The sequence below is a fragment of the Pseudophryne corroboree genome, chromosome 3 (assembly GCF_028390025.1).
Source record: "Pseudophryne corroboree isolate aPseCor3 chromosome 3, aPseCor3.hap2, whole genome shotgun sequence".
NCBI lineage: Eukaryota > Metazoa > Chordata > Amphibia > Anura > Myobatrachidae > Pseudophryne > Pseudophryne corroboree.
In genome coordinates this window covers 705244819-705264453 of record NC_086446.1, presented here as the reverse complement: position 1 = coordinate 705264453, position 19635 = coordinate 705244819, and the positions used below count along the sequence as shown (strand labels likewise).

General features: G+C 45.9%; 1 protein-coding gene across 3 annotated transcripts in view; it reads left to right on the top strand.

Moving 5' to 3' along the window:
- The window catches only part of LOC135056653 (alpha-2-macroglobulin-like protein 1), a 342531-nt gene that overhangs the window by 264433 nt on the left and 58463 nt on the right, over nt 1-19635 (top strand). For all 3 annotated transcript variants that reach the window (XM_063962097.1, XM_063962096.1, XM_063962098.1), the window contains 4 exons: nt 4572-4655; nt 6851-7027; nt 9453-9528; nt 12773-12929. In XM_063962097.1, coding sequence (XP_063818167.1) covers nt 4572-4655; nt 6851-7027; nt 9453-9528; nt 12773-12929 — 494 coding nt within the window. The remainder of the gene's footprint in view (nt 1-4571; nt 4656-6850; nt 7028-9452; nt 9529-12772; nt 12930-19635) is intronic.

Sequence of the window (19635 nt, the reverse complement as noted above, 5' to 3'; positions counted from 1 at the left end):
AAAAGCCTGATGAGGGGAATGACCTGACTCAGGCTGGCAGTGTCTGAACTGACTTCACGTGTGGCAAGTTCAAAAGGTTGCAGAACCTTCGACAACGTTGAAATCATTCTCCACTGCGCTTGAGACAGGTGCATTCCACCTCCTTTGCCTATATCGTGGGCAGATGTATAGGCTTGAATGGCCTCCATCCTCTGAAGCACATAGAGGGTTGAATTCCACCTCGTTACCACCTCTTGCTTCAGATGGCAGGGAAGGTTCAGGTGTTTTTGGTGGTGCTCCAGTCTTCTGTACGTGGTGCCTGTACGCCGAAAGTGGCCCGCAATTCTTCTGGCCACCGACAGCATCTCTTGCACGCCCCTGTCATTTTTTAAATAATTCTGCACCACCAAATTCAAGGTATGTGCAAAACATGGGACGTGCTGGAATTTGCCCAGATTTAATGTACGCACAATATTGGTGGCGTTGTCCGATGCCACAAATCCCCAGGAGAGTCCAATTGGGGTAAGCCATTCTGCGATGATCTTCCTCAGTTGCCGTAAGAGGTTTTCAGCTGTGTGCGTATTCTGGAAAGCGGTGATACAAAGCGTAGCCTGCCTAGGAACGAGTTGGCGTTTGCGAAATGCTGCTACTGGTGCCGCCGCTGCTGTTCTTGCAACGAGAGGCAATACATCTACCCAGTGGGCTGTCACAGTCATATAGTCCTGAGTCTGCCCTGCTCCACTTGTCCACATGTCCGTGGTTAAGTGGACATTGGGTACAACTGCATTTTTTAGGACACTGGTGAGTCTTTTTCTGACGTCCGTGTACATTCTCGGTATCGCCTGCCTAGATAAGTGGAACCTAGATGGTATTTGGTAACGGGGGCACACTACCTCAAGCAATTCTCTAGTTCCCCATGAACTAACGGTGGATACTTGACACACGTCTAACACCAACATAGTTGTCAAGGCCTGAGTTATCCGCTTTGCAACAGGATGACTCGCAAAGGACTGGTGGTCAATTGCTTACTGGAAGTAGTACAAGTGGTCTTCCGACTTCCCCTCTGGGATGACGATCGACTCCCAGCAGCAACAACAGCAGCGCCAGCAGCAGTAGGCGTTACACTCAAGGATGCATCGGAGGAATCCCAGGCAGGAAAGGACTCGTCAGACTTGCCAGTGACATGGCCTGCAGGACTATTGGCTTTCCTGGGTATGGAGGAAATTGACACTGAGGGAGTTGGTGGTGTGGTTTGCGGGAGCTTGGTTACAAGAGGAAGGGATTTACTGGTCAGTGGACTGCTTCCGCTGTCGCCCAAAGTTTTTGAACTTGTCACTGACTTATTATGAATGCGCTGCAGGTGACGTATAAGGGAGGATGTTCCGAGGTGGTTAACGTCCTTACCCCTACTTATTACAGCTTGACAAAGGCAACACACGGCTTGACACCAGTTGTCCGCATTTCTGTTTAAATAATTCCACACTGAAGAGCTGATTTTTTTTGTATTTTGACCAGGCATGTCAATGGCCATATTCCTCCCACGGACAACAGCTGTCTCCCCGGGTGCCTGACTTAAACAAACGACATCACCATCAGAATCCTCCTTGTCAATTTCCTCCCCAGCGCCAGCAACATCCATATCCTCATCCTGGTGTAATTCAACAGTGACATCTTCAATTTGACTATCAGGAACTGGACTGTGGGTGCTCCTTCCAGCACTTGCAGGGGGCGTGCAAATGGTGGAAGGCGCAAGCTCTTCCCGTCCAGTGTTGGGAAGGTCAGGCATCGCAACCGACACAATTGGACTCTTCTTGGGGATTTGTGATTTCGAAGAACGCACAGTTCTTTGCTGTGCTTTTGCCAGCTTAAGTCTTTTCTTTTTTCTAGCGAGAGGATGAGTGCTTCCATCCTCATGTGAAGCTGAACTACTAGCCATGAACATAGGCCAGGGCCTCAGCCGTTCCTTGCCAATCCGTGTCGTAAATGGCATATTGGCAAGTTTATGCTTCTCCTCAGATGCTTTTAATTTTGATTTTTGGGTCATTTTACTGATCTTTTGTGTTTTGGATTTTACATGCTCTGTACTATGACAGTGGGCATCGGCCTTGGCAGACGACGTTGATGGCATTTCATCGTCTCGGCCATGACTAGTGGCAGCAGCTTCAGCACGAGGTGGAAGTGGATCTTGATCTTTCCCTATTTTTTTAACCTCCACATTTTTGTTCTCCATATTTTAATGCGCACAACTAAAAGCCACCACAGGTATACCAATGTAGATGGATGGATAGTATAGTATTATATTACTTATGGACGACGAGTGCACTGACGACACAGAGGTAGGTACAGCCGTGGCCTACCGTACTGCTATATATATATATATATATATAATATATTGTATAATAATAATAACGGACCTGGTGGACACTGTCAGTAGACTGCTAAACTAGTATGAAGAAAAAAAAGCCACCACAGGTATACAATGTAGATGGATGGATACTATAGTATAGTATTATATTACTTATGGATGATGAGTGCACTGACGACACAGAGGTAGGTACAGCCGTGGCCTACCGTACTGCTATATATATATATATATATATATAATATACTGTATAATAATAATAACGGACCTGGTGGACACTGTCAGCAGACTGCTAAACTAGTATGAAGAAGAAAAAAACCACCACAGGTATACAATGTAGATGGATGGATAGTATAGTATTATATTCTTATGGACGACGAGTGCACTGACGACACAGAGGTAGGTACAGCCGTGGCCTACCGTACTGCTATATATATATATATATATATATATATATATAATATACTGTATAATAATAACGGACCTGGTGGACACTGTCAGCAGACTGCTAAACTAGTATGAAGAAAAAAAAAACCCACCACAGGTATACAATGTAGATGGATGGATAGTATAGTATTATATTACTTATGGACGATGAGTGCACTGACGACACAGAGGTAGGTACAGCCGTGGCCTACCGTACTGCTATATATATATATATATATATATATATATATATATATATAATATACTGTATATAATAATAACGGACCTGGTGGACACTGTCAGCAGACTGTTAAACTAGTACGAAGAAACAAAAACCCACCACAGGTATACAATGTAGATGGATGGATAGTATAGTATTATATTACTTATGGACGACGAGTGCACTGACGACACAGAGGTAGGTACAGCCGTGGCCTACCGTACTGCTATATATATATATATATATATATATAATATACTGTATAATAATAATAACGGACCTGGTGGACACTGTCAGCAGACTGCTAAACTAGTATGAAGAAAAAAAAAGCCACCACAGGTATACAATGTAGATGTATGGATACTATAGTATAGTATTATATTACTTATGGACGACGAGTGCACTGACGACACAGAGGTAGGTACAGCCGTGGCCTACTGTACTGCTATATATATATAATATACTGTATAATAATAACGGACCTGGTGGACACTGTCAGCAGACTGCTAAACTAGTATGAAGAAAAAAAAACCACCACAGGAGTGTTTTTCAGGCAGACAAACGTATACTGGACTGGTGGTCACTGTCAGCAAAACTGTGCACTGTACTCCTGCTATAACTGCTCCCCAGTCCCCACAATTAGGCATTGTGAGCAGTGCACTCAGCACAGATATATGCAGCAGTGCAGCACACTGAGTGAGCACAGATATGGTGGAGCGTTTTTTTCAGGCAGAGAAACAACGGATTAAACTCACTGGTGGTACCCTGCACTGTACTCCCTAACAGCTGCTCCCCGTCCCCAATCCTCCCCAAAATTATAACTAAGTCGCTCAGTCTTTTCTACTATAACGGAGAGGACGCCAGCCACGTCCTCTCCCTATCAATCTCAATGCACGTGTGAAAATGGCGGCGACGCACGGCTCCTTATATAGAATCCGAATCTTGTGAGAATCCGACAGCGGGATGATGACGTTCGGGCGCACTCGGGTTAACCGAGCAAGGCGGGAGGATCCGAGTCGCTCAGACCCGTGAAAAAAAAAGTGAAGTTCGGGCGGGTTCGGATCCCGAGGATCCGGACCCGCTCATCACTAATACTAATGTGGCCAAAACTAAAAAGCTTGCTTCTCAGATCTGTAGTGCTAATTAGCATTCTGCAGGAGATTTCTGTGAAATCTTCTGCATTAGGCTATTAGTACGTAGCTACAAACCATAAGACTATGTACAAACTTCAGTTTCTAGATCAAAAAAGCTTGATAAATAGGTTCCTAAGGGGTAAATGTTATAGCCGGTGAGATACCCTAAGTGGTAAATGTATCAAACCTTTTAAAGTAGCGGTGGACAAGTGGAGGTGTTGCCTATAACATCCAATCAGATTATGGATTTCGATTATCTAGTATTGTCTACAAAATGATAGCTAGATTCTTATTGGTTGTTATGTTCAACACAACACGTTTACTTTTGAAGGTTTGATACAGTATATCTGGATTTAGATTATGTCTGTAGTGCTGACACATCTCCTGTTCCTGTAGCACTGTAGATTACTATGGCCTTAATTGCTTCTGGCACTATTCTCTATCCTTACAGGAAACAGCATACGGGCAGAACATTCTCTGGACATTCCAGACAGGTTGGTGTCAGGCTCTGAAGAGGCCCACATCACTGTACTAGGTGAGCAGGCTTTGTATTATTATATACCTATACCTACATCAGTACATCTGTATTACTAAGCACCTATTCACTAAAATCAAATCACAATTCACCCAGTGAATCTTTTGCCTTATATACAACCTTATGTCCTCCAACTAGCCCTTGTATTCTTGAGCTAAGATATATATATATATATATATATATAGATGCTGTATATCTATAATGGGCAGGCTATAATGATGCTGCACTATATACTCCAGCACTAGCACTTATAAGCTTACGGTACAGCTCACGGCCAGTCTGGGGGTAGAGTACACCAGTAACCACCAGCAGCTGTGCGTGGTCTGGGAGGGTTGACCACAGGCACACAGTATATATAAAGCAGCTGAGACTGCTATCTGCCTCCTCCTCGCCCACATCATCTGCAGCCCCAGCACCAGCCCCTCCTCCTCCCAGTCACCGCATTGATCACCCCACACAGGTCTCACCCCTTCCTGCCACATATCCCAGTGCCTCCACTCTGGGTGCAGCAGGACCATCTGGTGGTTCCTGCATCCATTTCCTGGTTACTGCTGCTACTTGTTGCCAAGTCCTGGGATGGCAAGTAACCTGGGGTTGCAGCATAGTACCGTTATATGAAGGCGGGGGTGCACAGTAATCAGTACATGGAGTTAGCAGTGTATGGAGGAGAAGGGGTGCCCTGTATTTAGGGGGCCCTATATGGTAGGCTATGAGGGTGCAGTGTGTATATAGGGGCAGTATATGGTGGGGGTGCAGAATATGGAGGTAGATGGAGGTGCAGTGTATATAGGAGCTGGGGGGTGCACCGGTGCAGTATACATAGGGTGTGTGTGTGTCCTTGTCCCGAACGAAGCTCCATTGGGTGCCCTCCAGTGGCCACTGGACGTACCACAGAGGAGATGCGCAGAGTTAGTCTTTTATATCTATATATATAAATGCGAAAGCCCTCACTCACTCAATCACTCACTCACTGACTCACTGACTCATCACTAATTCTTTTACTCCCTTATATGTTAGGAAGATTAAATTTAACATAGGTATTCTTCAAGTGGGAAATCGGAAAATAACGTAATTAGAATTTTAATAAACCTCCCTTAAGGGGATAAAAAAGGGGGTTGACATAATTACGTCATTACCGATGCGTGGCTTGCATTGCATGAACAATAACAATGGACAAATCAAATGGACAATCAGATCAAAATTTGAATTGCACCTCCAGTGTGTAGAATCTAATAAACTACAAAAATGGTCCTGTCACTTTTTACCGCATCTGCTACGGGTGCTCCTCGTGTAATGCCAAGAACCATGGATTAATATTTACTTGCATTAAAATGTCTCAGATTTACATCCCTATAGATTTACAAAATTTTTAACACTCATTTATATGTACAACCATGAAAATCAGAAACCCCTCTGCGAAGAACAGCTAGAACAGCTAGTATATACACAGTAGATATATATAATACTATATTGAAAAAATTATATCTCTCCCTGTATGCCCCAACCATTCCACTCTCTCCTCAGTCCCTATCTACCTCAACCCCTCCACCCTCTCTATCCCCCCAGTCCCTATCTGCATCTACTCCCCCTTTCTCTCCCCTGTCCTTATCTGCCCAACCCTCCCGCCCTGTCTCTGTCTCTGTCTGTCCCAGTCTCTATCTGCCCCTGCCCCACTCTTCACCCCCCCAATCGCTATCTGCCCCTACCCCCACTCTTTCTCGCTCCCCAGCTTCCTCTCTCCGTATGCAGCAAGTGTGAAACAGTCAGATCTGTATTATTAATATATTACCAGCAGCAGGTTAGTAGGCTGTAACATGTCCCTGCAGTATCACTTTTACTTTCACCTGTGACAGCTTGCAGCATACAAAGGACTCATTTGGTTCGTCGGACACCCCTTAGTGGCCACTGGCACACATAACAGAAGTGAGGAGCAGCGTTAGCCTTTATTATATAGGATGATAACAGAAATGCTCTGTCCTCACCCATTAAATAAAAAGGTGCAATATCTTATGTTACAGGTTGCATATTGTCATATTCCAATACCAGTGTATCAGCGTCATAGACAAAATGCATTAAATGTGCCTATAGGAATTGTATTACTCCGTTAATGTTTACTTTGGGGCGGCTATTAGGTTATTATTGATACACTCCAACTGGATCAGTGCTGTTTATGACGACCCTCTTTGTTTCTGCAGGTGACATAATGGGCACTGCTATTGCTAACTTGGGAAACTCGCTCTCACTTCCTAAAGGATCTGGGGAAAGTAATTTAGTGGCATTTATTCCAAATATTTACATAGTGAAGTATCTAGAAAGTACCAAGCAATTGGCACCTGACATCAAGACCAAAGCTCTCGACTTTCTGACTTCTGGTGAGTTAAATGGATGATGTTGTAAGAATGGATCTATTGACAGTGTGAAAGGCTAATACAATCGGCCAATCTGCTTTCCCTGCATTTATGTGTCCTTAGCCAGTGGGATGTTATCCACTGCAGATTTTATATTTTCTTTATAAAATACACATATAATGCACCACAAAACGCTCAAATTTTTGCTGTGTGATCGTGGAAGGTTTGCCCCAGAACTGGGGCTTGGAAACTTATGAAATGAGACGGCGTATTCTGAGTAAAGGGTTTTTCCCATACTATGGATACTTGCATGGAATGATTATGATCATCCATTAGGTATAGAGGATCTAAGTGAGAAATATATTGGAAAACCAGAGAAGTGTAGGGCTGGGATTTTACATTCAGGAGTCATCTCCCTTTTTATGTCTTTTTTTACAGGTGCACATTACAATGAACCCTGGGTATGCTGTCACTCTGGTTCAAGTACCAGTGTGCCCTGGCAGTCATTAAACTTAGGCATGCTGAGACCTGTAGTGCACCAGTACATTCAAATATTTTTTTCTATTATTATCAAATCATTATTATTACCACATAACCCTCAGCCCAGGAATATTGTGCTTAGAACATGGTTGTTTTTTTACTAGAGGGCCACATTTTTTGTGGGCTCTGTTCCCCTAGGGCATAGGTCTTCATCCTGTGGCCCTACAGCTACTGTGGAACTACACCTCCCAGCAAGCCCTGCCACAGTTTTCTATTATGAAATGCTAAAACTGAGGCAGGGCATGCTGGGATGAGTATTCCCACAGCAGCTGGAGGGCCACAAGTTGAATACCCATGCCCTAGGGTATACAACCCCGTGCTGACCGACCTAGAGCAGATTTGACACTGTGTGTTGCCCCTGCTCTAGTGCCACCAGCCCTGGCTGGTAAAGCCTATGCCAAAACTCTGAAACATTGTACAATCCCGCTAGGAATTTCAAACGCGCCGCTTAACAAATTGTCCTCATGGATTAGGCTTTCTATTTCATTATTGTCAAAAATAAGTTACCATGTAATTTTAGAATAAGTGAAAAATTAGGGCAAGGAAAAAAACTGAGAAATTAAATCAATATTGTGACTGACTGGTATAAAATATATATTTTTTAAATGTAGCATGATTTTACAATGCAAACAAATATCACAGAGATATAGTGTATAAATATTAAAGCACTTATAGATAAAATGTTGGAGAGAGTGAAAGTAATGCATCAATCGCAAGAGGATGACAATGGCAATAGAATTGTTAGCAAAAATAGAAATAGTGATCTACATATCTGAAAACATAAAATAGATGCTGTCATTTAAATTGAGTCCATGGCTTGATATATATATATTTTTTAAGTTGATCGCTAAGAACTATATATGTGTGTACAAGTCCACAATGAAATGCCAATGCATGGAAAAAATGATTAATGAAAATGGAATCATCATCTTGGAGCATTGTGTAAAATAGGACTAGTCAGTGTAGGAGGAATGTACATAAGTACCCTTGAAGACGGGTCGGTAGATTGCTTATTGGAGGTTGGTCAGCCTTGGCAGCACAGATTGTCTGACAGATTACTTGATCCCGTGTTTGGTCTCTATATGGGAGCCTCCACACTCTAAGGCTTGAGGGCAGCTATGCTTGCAATTAACTACTCTTCCAATATACCATGGGGATAGAGATAAAAATGATAGAGGAGGATAAGGACAAAGATCAAAGAAAGAGGGTAGGGGGACAAAGATGAAAGGGAGAGATGGACAGCCATGAAAGAGAGACACAGAAGGGGGGGGGGGGGATATTAGAAATATAGATTGGGCAGAGATGGAAAGGTGGGGGAACACACTTATCAGTGCTTGGAGCTGTCACTCCTATTTTCCCCCAACTGCAACACTCACTGTATCCCAACCTGCAAACTATCTCCTCCCTTCCAATGGGAAAAGGTCGACAAAGATTAGAGTGAGTGGGAGATAGGGGGGCAAAGATGGGAGATATGGATGGATGGGAGCAGATATGATATGGACACAAGGTGGCAAGATACTGGAGAGACACAGGAGGGCATGAGGCTGGAGAAACAGAGGAGGAGCATGAGGCTGCAATGGCAGTGGGGAATGAAACTGGAGAGACGCAGGTGGACTTGAAGATGTATGAAATATTTGAGGGATGAGACTGGAGAGACACACAAGGGATAAGCCTATTTGGTGTCCAGAGTAGCTAGCAGACAAGTGAATGTCTTGTCAAAATATTAGTCTGCAATAATGCTGATATTAAGAATAGAATACATGCAATACTAGTTTGTTGTCAGTACTTGGCGCTACAGCTTTTCAATATCAGGAACATATTTTAGAGATGGCTCCCTGTTTAATAAGTTGTGCCTGATATGCAGATATTGGAATAATTGGATACTAATGGAATGATCTTCTCTGTACAGGATACCAGAGACAGCTGTTGTTTAAAAATGAAAATGGCTCTTATAGTGTATACCATGGCTCTCCGGGCAGTGCATGGTATGTACAAGAACTTATACTTTCTATGATAAGCCACTGAGAAAAATACATTTGATAGCAAGAGTAACTTAGTCAATGCCTGATGCAAAATTGTTATCCTTGAGTATTCTTGAAAAGGGGTGTCAAGTGTAAACGTTATAACCATATCCTTGTGTAAAGTTCTATCTACTGTAGGTAGAACCATGTGTTTAGAGTAGAGATGAGCGCCTGAAATTTTTCGGGTTTTGTGTTTTGGTTTTGGGTTCGGTTCCGCGGCCGTGTTTTGGGTTCGAACGCGTTTTGGCAAAACCTCACCGAATTTTTTTTGTCGGATTCGGGTGTGTTTTGGATTCGGGTGTTTTTTTCAAAAAACACTAAAAAACAGCTTAAATCATAGAATTTGGGGGTCATTTTGATCCCAAAGTATTATTAACCTCAAAAACCATAATTTACACTCATTTTCAGTCTATTCTGAATACCTCACACCTCACAATATTATTTTTAGTCCTAAAATTTGCACCGAGGTCGCTGTGTGAGTAAGATAAGCGACCCTAGTGGCCGACACAAACACCGGGCCCATCTAGGAGTGGCACTGCAGTGTCACGCAGGATGTCCCTTCCAAAAAACCCTCCCCAAACAGCACATGACGCAAAGAAAAAAAGAGGCGCAATGAGGTAGCTGTGTGAGTAAGATTAGCGACCCTAGTGGCCGACACAAACACCGGGCCCATCTAGGAGTGGCACTGCAGTGTCACGCAGGATGGCCCTTCCAAAAAACCCTCCCCAAACAGCACATGACGCAAAGAAAAAAAGAGGCGCAATGAGGTAGCTGTGTGAGTAAGATTAGCGACCCTAGTGGCCGACACAAACACCGGGCCCATCTAGGAGTGGCACTGCAGTGTCACGCAGGATGTCCCTTCCAAAAAACCCTCCCCAAACAGCACATGACGCAAAGAAAAAAAGAGGCGCAATGAGGTAGCTGTGTGAGTAAGATTAGCGACCCTAGTGGCCGACACAAACACCGGGCCCATCTAGGAGTGGCACTGCAGTGTCACGCAGGATGTCCCTTCCAAAAAACCCTCCCCAAACAGCACATGACGCAAAGAAAAAAAGAGGCGCAATGAGGTAGCTGACTGTGTGAGTAAGATTAGCGACCCTAGTGGCCGACACAAACACCGGGCCCATTTAGGAGTGGCACTGCAGTGTCACGCAGGATGTCCCTTCCAAAAAACCCTCCCCAATCAGCACATGATGCAAAGAAAAAGGTTAGGTGGTATACAATTATGGACGGACTGCCTGCCGAGTGCAGACACAGAGGTAGCCACAGCCGTGAACTACCGTACTGTACTGTGTCTGCTGCTAATATAGACTGGGTGATAAAGAGATGTCGTAGTAGTATGTATGTATAAAGAAGAAAAAAAAACCACGGTTAGGTGGTATACAATTATGGACGGACTGCCTGCCGAGTGCAGACACAGAGGTAGCCACAGCCGTGAACTACCGTACTGTGTCTGCTGCGACTGGATGATAAATGATATAAAAAATATATATATATCACTACTGCAGCCGGACAGGTATATATTATATATTATATAATGACGGACCTGCTGGACACTGTCTGTCAGTAGAATGAGTTTTATTTTTATAGAATAAAAAAAAAAACAACACACAAGTGAAGTCACACGACGAGTGTTTAACTTTTTCAGGCAATCACAATATAAGTATACTACTAACTATACTGGTGGTCAGTGTGGTCAGGTCACTGGTCAGTCACACTGGCAGTGGCACTCCTGCAGCAAAAGTGTGCACTGTTTAATTTTAATATAATATTATGTACTCCTGGCTCCTGCTATAACCTATAACTGGCACTGCAGTGCTCCCCAGTCTCCCCCACAATTATAAGCTGTGTGAGCTGAGCAGTCAGACAGATATATAATATATATAGATGATGCAGCACACTGGGCTGAGCCTGAGCAGTGCACACAGATATGGTATGTGACTGAGTCACTGTGTGTATCGCTTTTTTCAGGCAGAGAACGGATATATTAAATAAACTGCACTGTCTGGTGGTCACTCACTATATAATATTATGTACTCCTGGCTCCTGCTATAACCTATAACTGGCACTGCAGTGCTCCCCAGTCTCCCCCACAATTATAAGCTGTGTGAGCTGAGCAGTCAGACAGATATATAATATATATAGATGATGCAGCACACTGGGCTGAGCCTGAGCAGTGCACAGTCAGATATGGTATGTGACTGAGTCACTGTGTGTATTGCTTTTTTCAGGCAGAGAACGGATATATTAAATAAACTGCACTGTCTGGTGGTCACTCACTAGTAAACTCTCTGCACTCTCTACACTTCTACAGTACTCCTCCTAGTCCTAAACTCCAGTAAATCTCTCTCTCTTATAATCTAAATGGAGAGGACGCCAGCCACGTCCTCTCACTATCAATCTCAATGCACGTGTGAAAATGGCGGCGACGCGCGGCTCCTTATATAGAATCCGAGTCTCGCGAGAATCCGACAGCGTCATGATGACGTTCGGGCGCGCTCGGGTTAACCGAGCAAGGCGGGAGGATCCGAGTCTGCTCGGACCCGTGAAAAAAACCATGAAGTTCGGGCGGGTTCGGATTCAGAGAAACCGAACCCGCTCATCTCTAGTTTAGAGTACAGTATAATTTTGTCATCGAACATTACATTTAGGCATATTTGCCTACGATTTATATCTGTTGTACTGGACATGTGGAGGCCAGGTATAAAAGTGGTGGGTGTAACCCTAACTCTTGAAACACCAACTTGATGACATAAATTACCACCACAATACACCTACTGACGCCATACACTCCATGATGTTGACAAGTCATATGATGATGCAGTGTGTTATCACGGCACACCCAATTCCTCTTTGTAGAATTGTGAGCACCTGGAGCTTCTCCTGATAGTCATGAAATCTGGGAGTTGTCCCAATTTTTTTTCATTTGCCTTTAATGATTGGTAGATATAGTTTAGTGCACGATGGGCCTAATACAGATATTGGATCATTTTCTTCAATAAAAAAAATGAGCGCGTCTAATTTTTTTGTCTCAGTTTGATTTAGTTCTCTTTATCTACTTTTAGGACTTGTGTGAAAATCTGAGGTAGTTTTAGGCCAAATTTCAGTAGAAATATGGAAAATTCTGAAGGGTTCACAAACTGTCAAGGACCACTGTATCTCAATTTAATGTAATATACAATTTAACTTGTTTTATCACTTTTTGCAGGCTCACCGCCTTTACAGTGAAATCTTTCAGTCATGCTCAAGACCTGATCTACATCCACGAGAAGCACATAGAGGATGCTGTAAGATGGCTGAGCAGCCTGCAGATGGCCAATGGCTGCTTTGAAAACGTGGGAGAAATTTTTAATAACTACCTAATGGTACTACAATTTTCTGTATATAGAATGACCTGTTTAGAGCAACACTAAGAGGCCATGACCCATCTCCTCCTCCATGGTCTGATAGTGGTCCCACACATTGGCTATGTCAGCAAATGAACTATTGCTAAGAGTTTTTAGGCTCACATACAAAGGGTAAAACATGCAGATCTGCGATGCCAACACGTATGACTGGCAAGAGTCATGGTGCTCATGTACAGCTGCTCTACGTCTTTGGAAATCTGCCTGTAAAAATGAATATGTGCACATGGGGCCTGATGCACTGTTGAATGCAAGTTGATTTACAGTATCTCATGTAATTTTGAACTATGCGCTCTCAGGAGCTGATCATAGGCAGCTATGAGTTGAGTATGGCTTCTAGACGTTCACAATGTCGACAAGCAAAAGGGGGATAGAAGGAGGTCAAACTTGACGGGTGTGGTTCATTAGGTCGACATGAGTTAGTTGACATACATTGAGTCGACCACGTTTGGTCGACATGATCACTAGGTCTACATGGACACTAGGTCAACATGGCCCGTAGGTTGACATGTGCTAGGTCGACATGGAGAAAGGTCAACATGAGTTTTTTTACTTTTTTTTGGTGTTGTTGCCTTCGTAAAGTGACCGGGAACCCCAGTTAGTGCACCGTGTACCCTTGCATGGCTCGCGAGCTTCGGACAAGGTGCCTCACGCCGCTACCGCTACTCTCTGCACAGATTACCATTCCCAATTGTAGTCCACATGGATCGTTAAGTATGAAAAAGATCTAAAAATTTAAAAAATTGTGGAAAAACTCATGTTGACCTTTTTCCATGTCGACCTAGTACATGTCGACCTAATGACCATGTTGACCTAGTGATCATGTTGACCTAATTCATGTTGACCAAACGTGGTTGATCCAATGTATGTCGACCTAACTCATGTCGACCTAATGACCACCATCCGAACTTGACATGCCAACATACTAGCACTGTGATATAAGGCATTGGTGGTCATTTCGAGTTGTTTGCTCGTTGCCGATTTTCGCAATGGAGCGATTAGGGCGAAAATGCGCATGCGCGTGGTACTCAAGTATTTTAGCACAAAACTTAGTAGATTTACTCACGTCCGAACAACGTTTTTCCATTGCACGAGTGTTCGTAGTCTGATTGACAGGAAGTGGGTGTTTCTGGGTGGATACTGAGCATTTTCCGGGAGTGTGCTAAAAAACGCAGGCGTGCCAGCTGAAAACGCAGGAGTGGCTGGAGAAACGGGGGAGTGGCTGGCCGAACGCAGGGCGTGTTTGTGACGTCAAACCAGGAACTGAACGTACTGAGGTGATCGCAATCTAGGAACAAGTCTCAATCTACTCAGAAAAGGCAACAAATTATTTAGTAGCAGTTCTACTAATCCTTCGTTCGCTATTCTGCTAAACTAAGATACACTCCCAGAGGGCGGTGGCCTAGCGTGTGCACTGCTGCTAAAAGCAGCTAGCGAGTGAACAACTCGGTATGACCACCTTTGTTTCCACCTTGGCTTTACAACGTACACATCAGAGTGGTACACATCATGTTTAAACTTATAGAGCCAAGATGGCAATGATGTATTACATTACAACACTAGCATGTTGGCATGTCTGGTTCAGCATACCAATATGCTTTCCGACATTCTGATGCTGAGAAGATAACTACACCCTGCAGCTATGAGTTATGCATCAGTCATAGCCAGTGGCGGATTTAGGGGGGGGGCACCAAGGCACGTGCCCCCCCTGTCATTTTTAGTGCAGACTGACATGCGGACGAGCGTCCGCATGTCAGTCTGCGGTCTCGTTTCGTCCCCTGCTGTTAGGAGGGACACGGAGGGCACAGTGCGCGCCTCCCTGTGTCCCTCCCTGTGTCCCCCGCTGGTCTCATAAAGGAAGTGCCGTTCGTGAGCACTTCCTTTATTACAGTGACCCGCGGCCGCCGGAGACACAGGAGGGACACAGGGAGGCGTGCACTGTGCCCTCCGTGTCCCTCCTAACAGCAGGGGAGCGGGGGGAGCAGCAGCGGCAGCGGCGGCGGAGGAAGGGGGGGGGGGGCGCACTGGGGGGGAATATCTGGCACTGGGGGCATATTTGGCAGGGAGGGGGGGGAGAATATCTGGCACTGGGGACATATATGGCACTGGGGGGAATATCTGGCACTGGGGGCATATCTGGCACTGGGGGGGGGATATCTGGCACTGGGGGCATATGTGGCACTGGGGGGGGGGTTATCTGGCACTGGGGGGAATATCTGGCACTGGGGGGAATAACTGGCACTGGGGGGAATAACTGGCACTGGGGGCATATGTGGCACTGGGGGGGGAATATCTGGCACTGGGGCATATGTGGCACTGGGGGCATATATAGCACTGGGGGGGCGATATCTGGCACTGGGGGCATATGTGGCACTGTCGGGGAATATCTGGCACTGGGGGTATATGTGTACCTGGCACATGGGGGGGGGGGCTATATTTGGCACTGGTGGCATGTGAGTACCTGGCACCGTGGGGGAATATCTGGCACTGGGGACATATGTGGCACTGGGAGCACAGCCCTAGCAACAAGGACTACCTCCTAGCAACGAGCATGACACCCAGTGCATGAAACCCCTGGCAACGAGCATGACACCCAGTGCATGAAACCCCTGGCAACGAGCATGACACCCTGAGCATGAAAACCCCTGGCACCGTGCATGGAACCAAGAGCATGAAACCCCTGGCAACGAGCATGACACCCAGTGCATGAAACCCCTGACAACGAGCAGGTATTTGAAAAGTAATTAGAAGCCTTACTGTAGGACTTAATGTGTAATGGGCATTACGGTGTGTGGCATAATGTATCACGGACATTGCGGTGTGTGTCATAATGTGTCACAGGCATTACGGTGTATGGTATACTATATCGCTGGCATTGTGATATGTGGTATAATGTCTCAGGGTCATTGCAGTGTGTGGCATAATGTATCACGGACATTGCGGTGTGTGTCATAATGTGTCAGGCATTACGGTGTGTGATATACTATATCACGGGCATTGTGGTATGTGGTATAATGTCTCAGGGTCATTGCAGTGTGGCATAATATATAACGGGCATTGCGGTGTGTGGCATAGGGTATAACGGGCATTGCGGTATGTGTCACAGGCATTACGGTGTATGGTATACTATATCACGGGCATTGTGGTATAATGTCTCAAGGTCATTGCAGTGTGTGGCATAATGTGTCACAGACATTGTATGTGATATAATGTATCAGGGGCAGTGCAGTGTGTAGCATAATGTATAACGGGCATTGCGATTCCTGTCATAATGTGTCACAGGCATTACGGTGTGTGGCATAATGTGTCTGGGGCATTACAGTGTGTGCATATTGTTTCATGTGCATTATTGTGTGTGGAATAATGTCTAAGGGCCATTGCAGTATGTGGAATAATGTATACTGGGCATTACTATAAGGAGGAAAAATGACAAATAATGTAAGGGGCATGAATCAGGATTATTTTTCTTTCCTGTGGTGGCCAACGTCTGGGCGTGCAGGTTGCAAAACTGGGGTATAAGGTAGTCTTTTCCTGCAATACTACGCCCATTCAAACGAAGCCACGCCCATTCCAACGAAGCCACGTCCCTTATGGTGCCCCCCCTGTAATTTTTTTCTGGATCCGCCCCTGGTCATAGCTCTAAGTGTGTTAGGAAGGGTGTAACTAAGTGGTACTGGGGCCAGGGCCGTAACTACGTGTGTGCCAAGGGGGCTTGGCACACAGCGCAGTTGCCCTGAGGGCGCACGGCCAGCGGCATGTAATGAGTCAAATTGACTCATTACATGCCGCCGAAGTCTGCGCCGTGCGCCGCACTGGAGGGAGAGGAGAGCAGCGCCGGGCAGCAGAGAGAAGGAGGAGGAGGGTTCCCCAGCATCCACAGCATCGCCGGGCAGCCAATACAGGAGGAGAGGGGGATGCTGCAGCGGCGCTTACTACCAATCAAATAGCGCTGCTGCGACTCCCTGTTCCCCCTCCCTCCTCCTCCTTCTCACCTCACTGCCTGCACCAGGAGACTCGAGGAGCCTGTCAGCGGGGAGAAGGTAAGTATATCCCCTCTCTCTCTCTCTCTCCCTCCCTCTCTCTCTCTCACACACCGTCTCCCGCAATGTGTAAAAAGGGGGACTGGCTGCTGCAATGTGTAAAATGGGGTCCCGGCTGCCGCAATGTGTAAAATGGGGTCCCGACTGCCGCAATGTGTAAAATGGGGTCCCAGCTGCCGCAATGTGTAAAATGGGGTCCCGGCTGCCGCAATGTGTAAAATGGGGTTCCGGCTGCCGCAATGTGTAAAATGGGGTCCCGGCTGCCGCAATGTGTAAAAAGGGGTCCCGGCTGCCGCAATGTGTAAAATGGGGTGCCGGCTGCCGCAATGTGTAAAAAGGGGTCCCGGCTGCCGCAATGTGTAAAAAGGGGTCCCGGCTGCCGCAATGTGTAAAAAGGGGTCCCGGCTGCCGCAATGTGTAAAATGGGGTCCCGGCTGCCGCAATGTGTAAAATGGGGTGCCGGCTGCCGCAATGTGTAAAATGGGGGACTGGCTGCCGCAATGTGTAAAAAGGGGGACTGGCTGCCGCAATGTGTAAAATGGGGTCCTGGCTGCCGCAATGTGTAAAATGGGGTCCTGGCTGCTGCAATGTGTAAAATGGGGTCCTGGCTACCGCAATGTGTAAAAAGGGGTCCCGGCTGCCGCAATGTGTAAAAAGGGGTCCCGGCTGCCACAATGTGTAAAATGGGGTCCCGGCTGCCGCAATGTGTAAAATGGGGTCCTGGCTGCCGCAATGTGTAAAAAGGGGGACTGTCTGCCGCAATGTGTAAAAAGGGGGACTGTCTGCTGTAATGTGTAAAAAGGGGGACGCTGTCTATTGTAATGTATAAAAGGGGCTCTACCTGGTGTAGTGGCGCTACTGTGCAGCGTAATTTGAATAATGTAGACTACTGTGCATCGTAGTATGAATTGCTATTATTTTGTGGCCACGCCCCTTCCCCGTGAAGCCACGCCCCTATAAAAAATTGCGCGCCTGCGGCGCGCACTGCCCCGATCTTACATGGGGGGGCGCCACTATCGTTTCTTGCATACATCGCTAAAATGCCTAGTTACGGCACTGACTGGGGCACAGGGGGCGTGTCAAGAATAATCAGCTATCCAAAGTTATATTTATGAGTAAATATGCCTCTTTTCAGATTAACAGGTGGCACCAAGGATAGGAATAGTGTAAGTGTCCATTGATGACAGGGATGGCTATAGAACAGAGTCTGCAGAGTGGTGTGTGTGTGTGTGGGGGGGGGGGGGGGGGGGGGAGCAAGCTGTTGAGATATGTACAGTTTTGTTCAAGCAATGTGAGAGTAATTGCTGTATAATGGAAAAATAGAAAAAGCTAAAATATCTGACTTGCGACAACTCTAGGATCATTCCCAAAATTGGCTCAGGGGAACTTGTTGCTGACTGACAAGTACAGTATATCCATTCACTTACTCTCGCTAATGGATACAAATAATGTAATGTAATGTAATGCAAAAAGTTTAAACGTGGACCAGTGGAGAAGTTGCCCATATCAGCCAATCTGCTGCTCCCTTTCACTTATGCACTTGATAAATACAATTGCACCTCAAAGCTGATTGGTTGCCTTGGCCACCTTCTCCCCTGGTCCCACTCCTCCGCTCTTAACACTGCTAGATATACAGTGCATCTCTCCCACTGGTGCAAGTAGAAATATTTTCTTAGTAGTACTAAGGGGTATATGCAATTCACGGTGAATCGTGGCAAATTATCGCCGTTTCTTAATTCGACACATTATATTCAATGGTGGGAACTTTGCGGCTAGCGGTGGGGTCACCCACCGGTCAGCGGCTGACCGCGGGTAACCCCCGCAGACGGCAAAGTTCTCGCCATTGAATATAATGGAGGGCGCTGTGCGATGCGCTGTCTGAGTTCAGACAGCGCACAGCCAATCAGGTGAGCGCCACGAAGTAGCGCTTCCTGATTGGCTGAAGGGACCTTTGTGTGACAGCTGTCACGGAGCGGTCTCAGCATTCCGGGAAAGGAGTCCCATGTGTAAGCATGGGACCCCTTTCAGTCCGTTTGGTCGGGTGTCCGTTTTTTTTTTTTTTTTACAAGTCCGTGGATTTATCTCTGGACCCTGGTTGAGGTGAGTATATTTATCTTTTATTTTCAGGTATCCGTGGATTCTACTTGGAGAAGAGGACCGATGTCGGCGTGTGAACATAGGTAAGTATGTGTGTGTCGACGTATGAAATAAAGTTTTACTATCAAGGTGTCTGTCTCCTGTTTTTATTTGGGTATTTTTTTTCCAGTAGAACTACAGGTACCAGCGGGCCTGTTTTTCTCCCGCATGCTGGTACTTGTGGTTCTCCAAGTACCAGCCTGCGGGGGAGGCTTGCTGGGATTTGTAGTTCTTCTGGGAAAAACAATATTCTCTAATTTTACCAAGGCTATCAGCCTCCCATCCGCAGCCCTTGGATGGGGGGGACAGCCTTGGGCTTCACCCCTAGCCCTTGGGTGGCTGGGGGGGGGACCCCTTGATTGAAGGGGTCCCCACTCCCCCAGGGTACCCCGGCCAGGGGTGACTAGTTGGATATTTAATGCCACGGCCGCAGGGCACTGTATAAAAGTGACCCCCGGCTGTGGCATTATCTGTCCAGCTAGTGGAGCCCG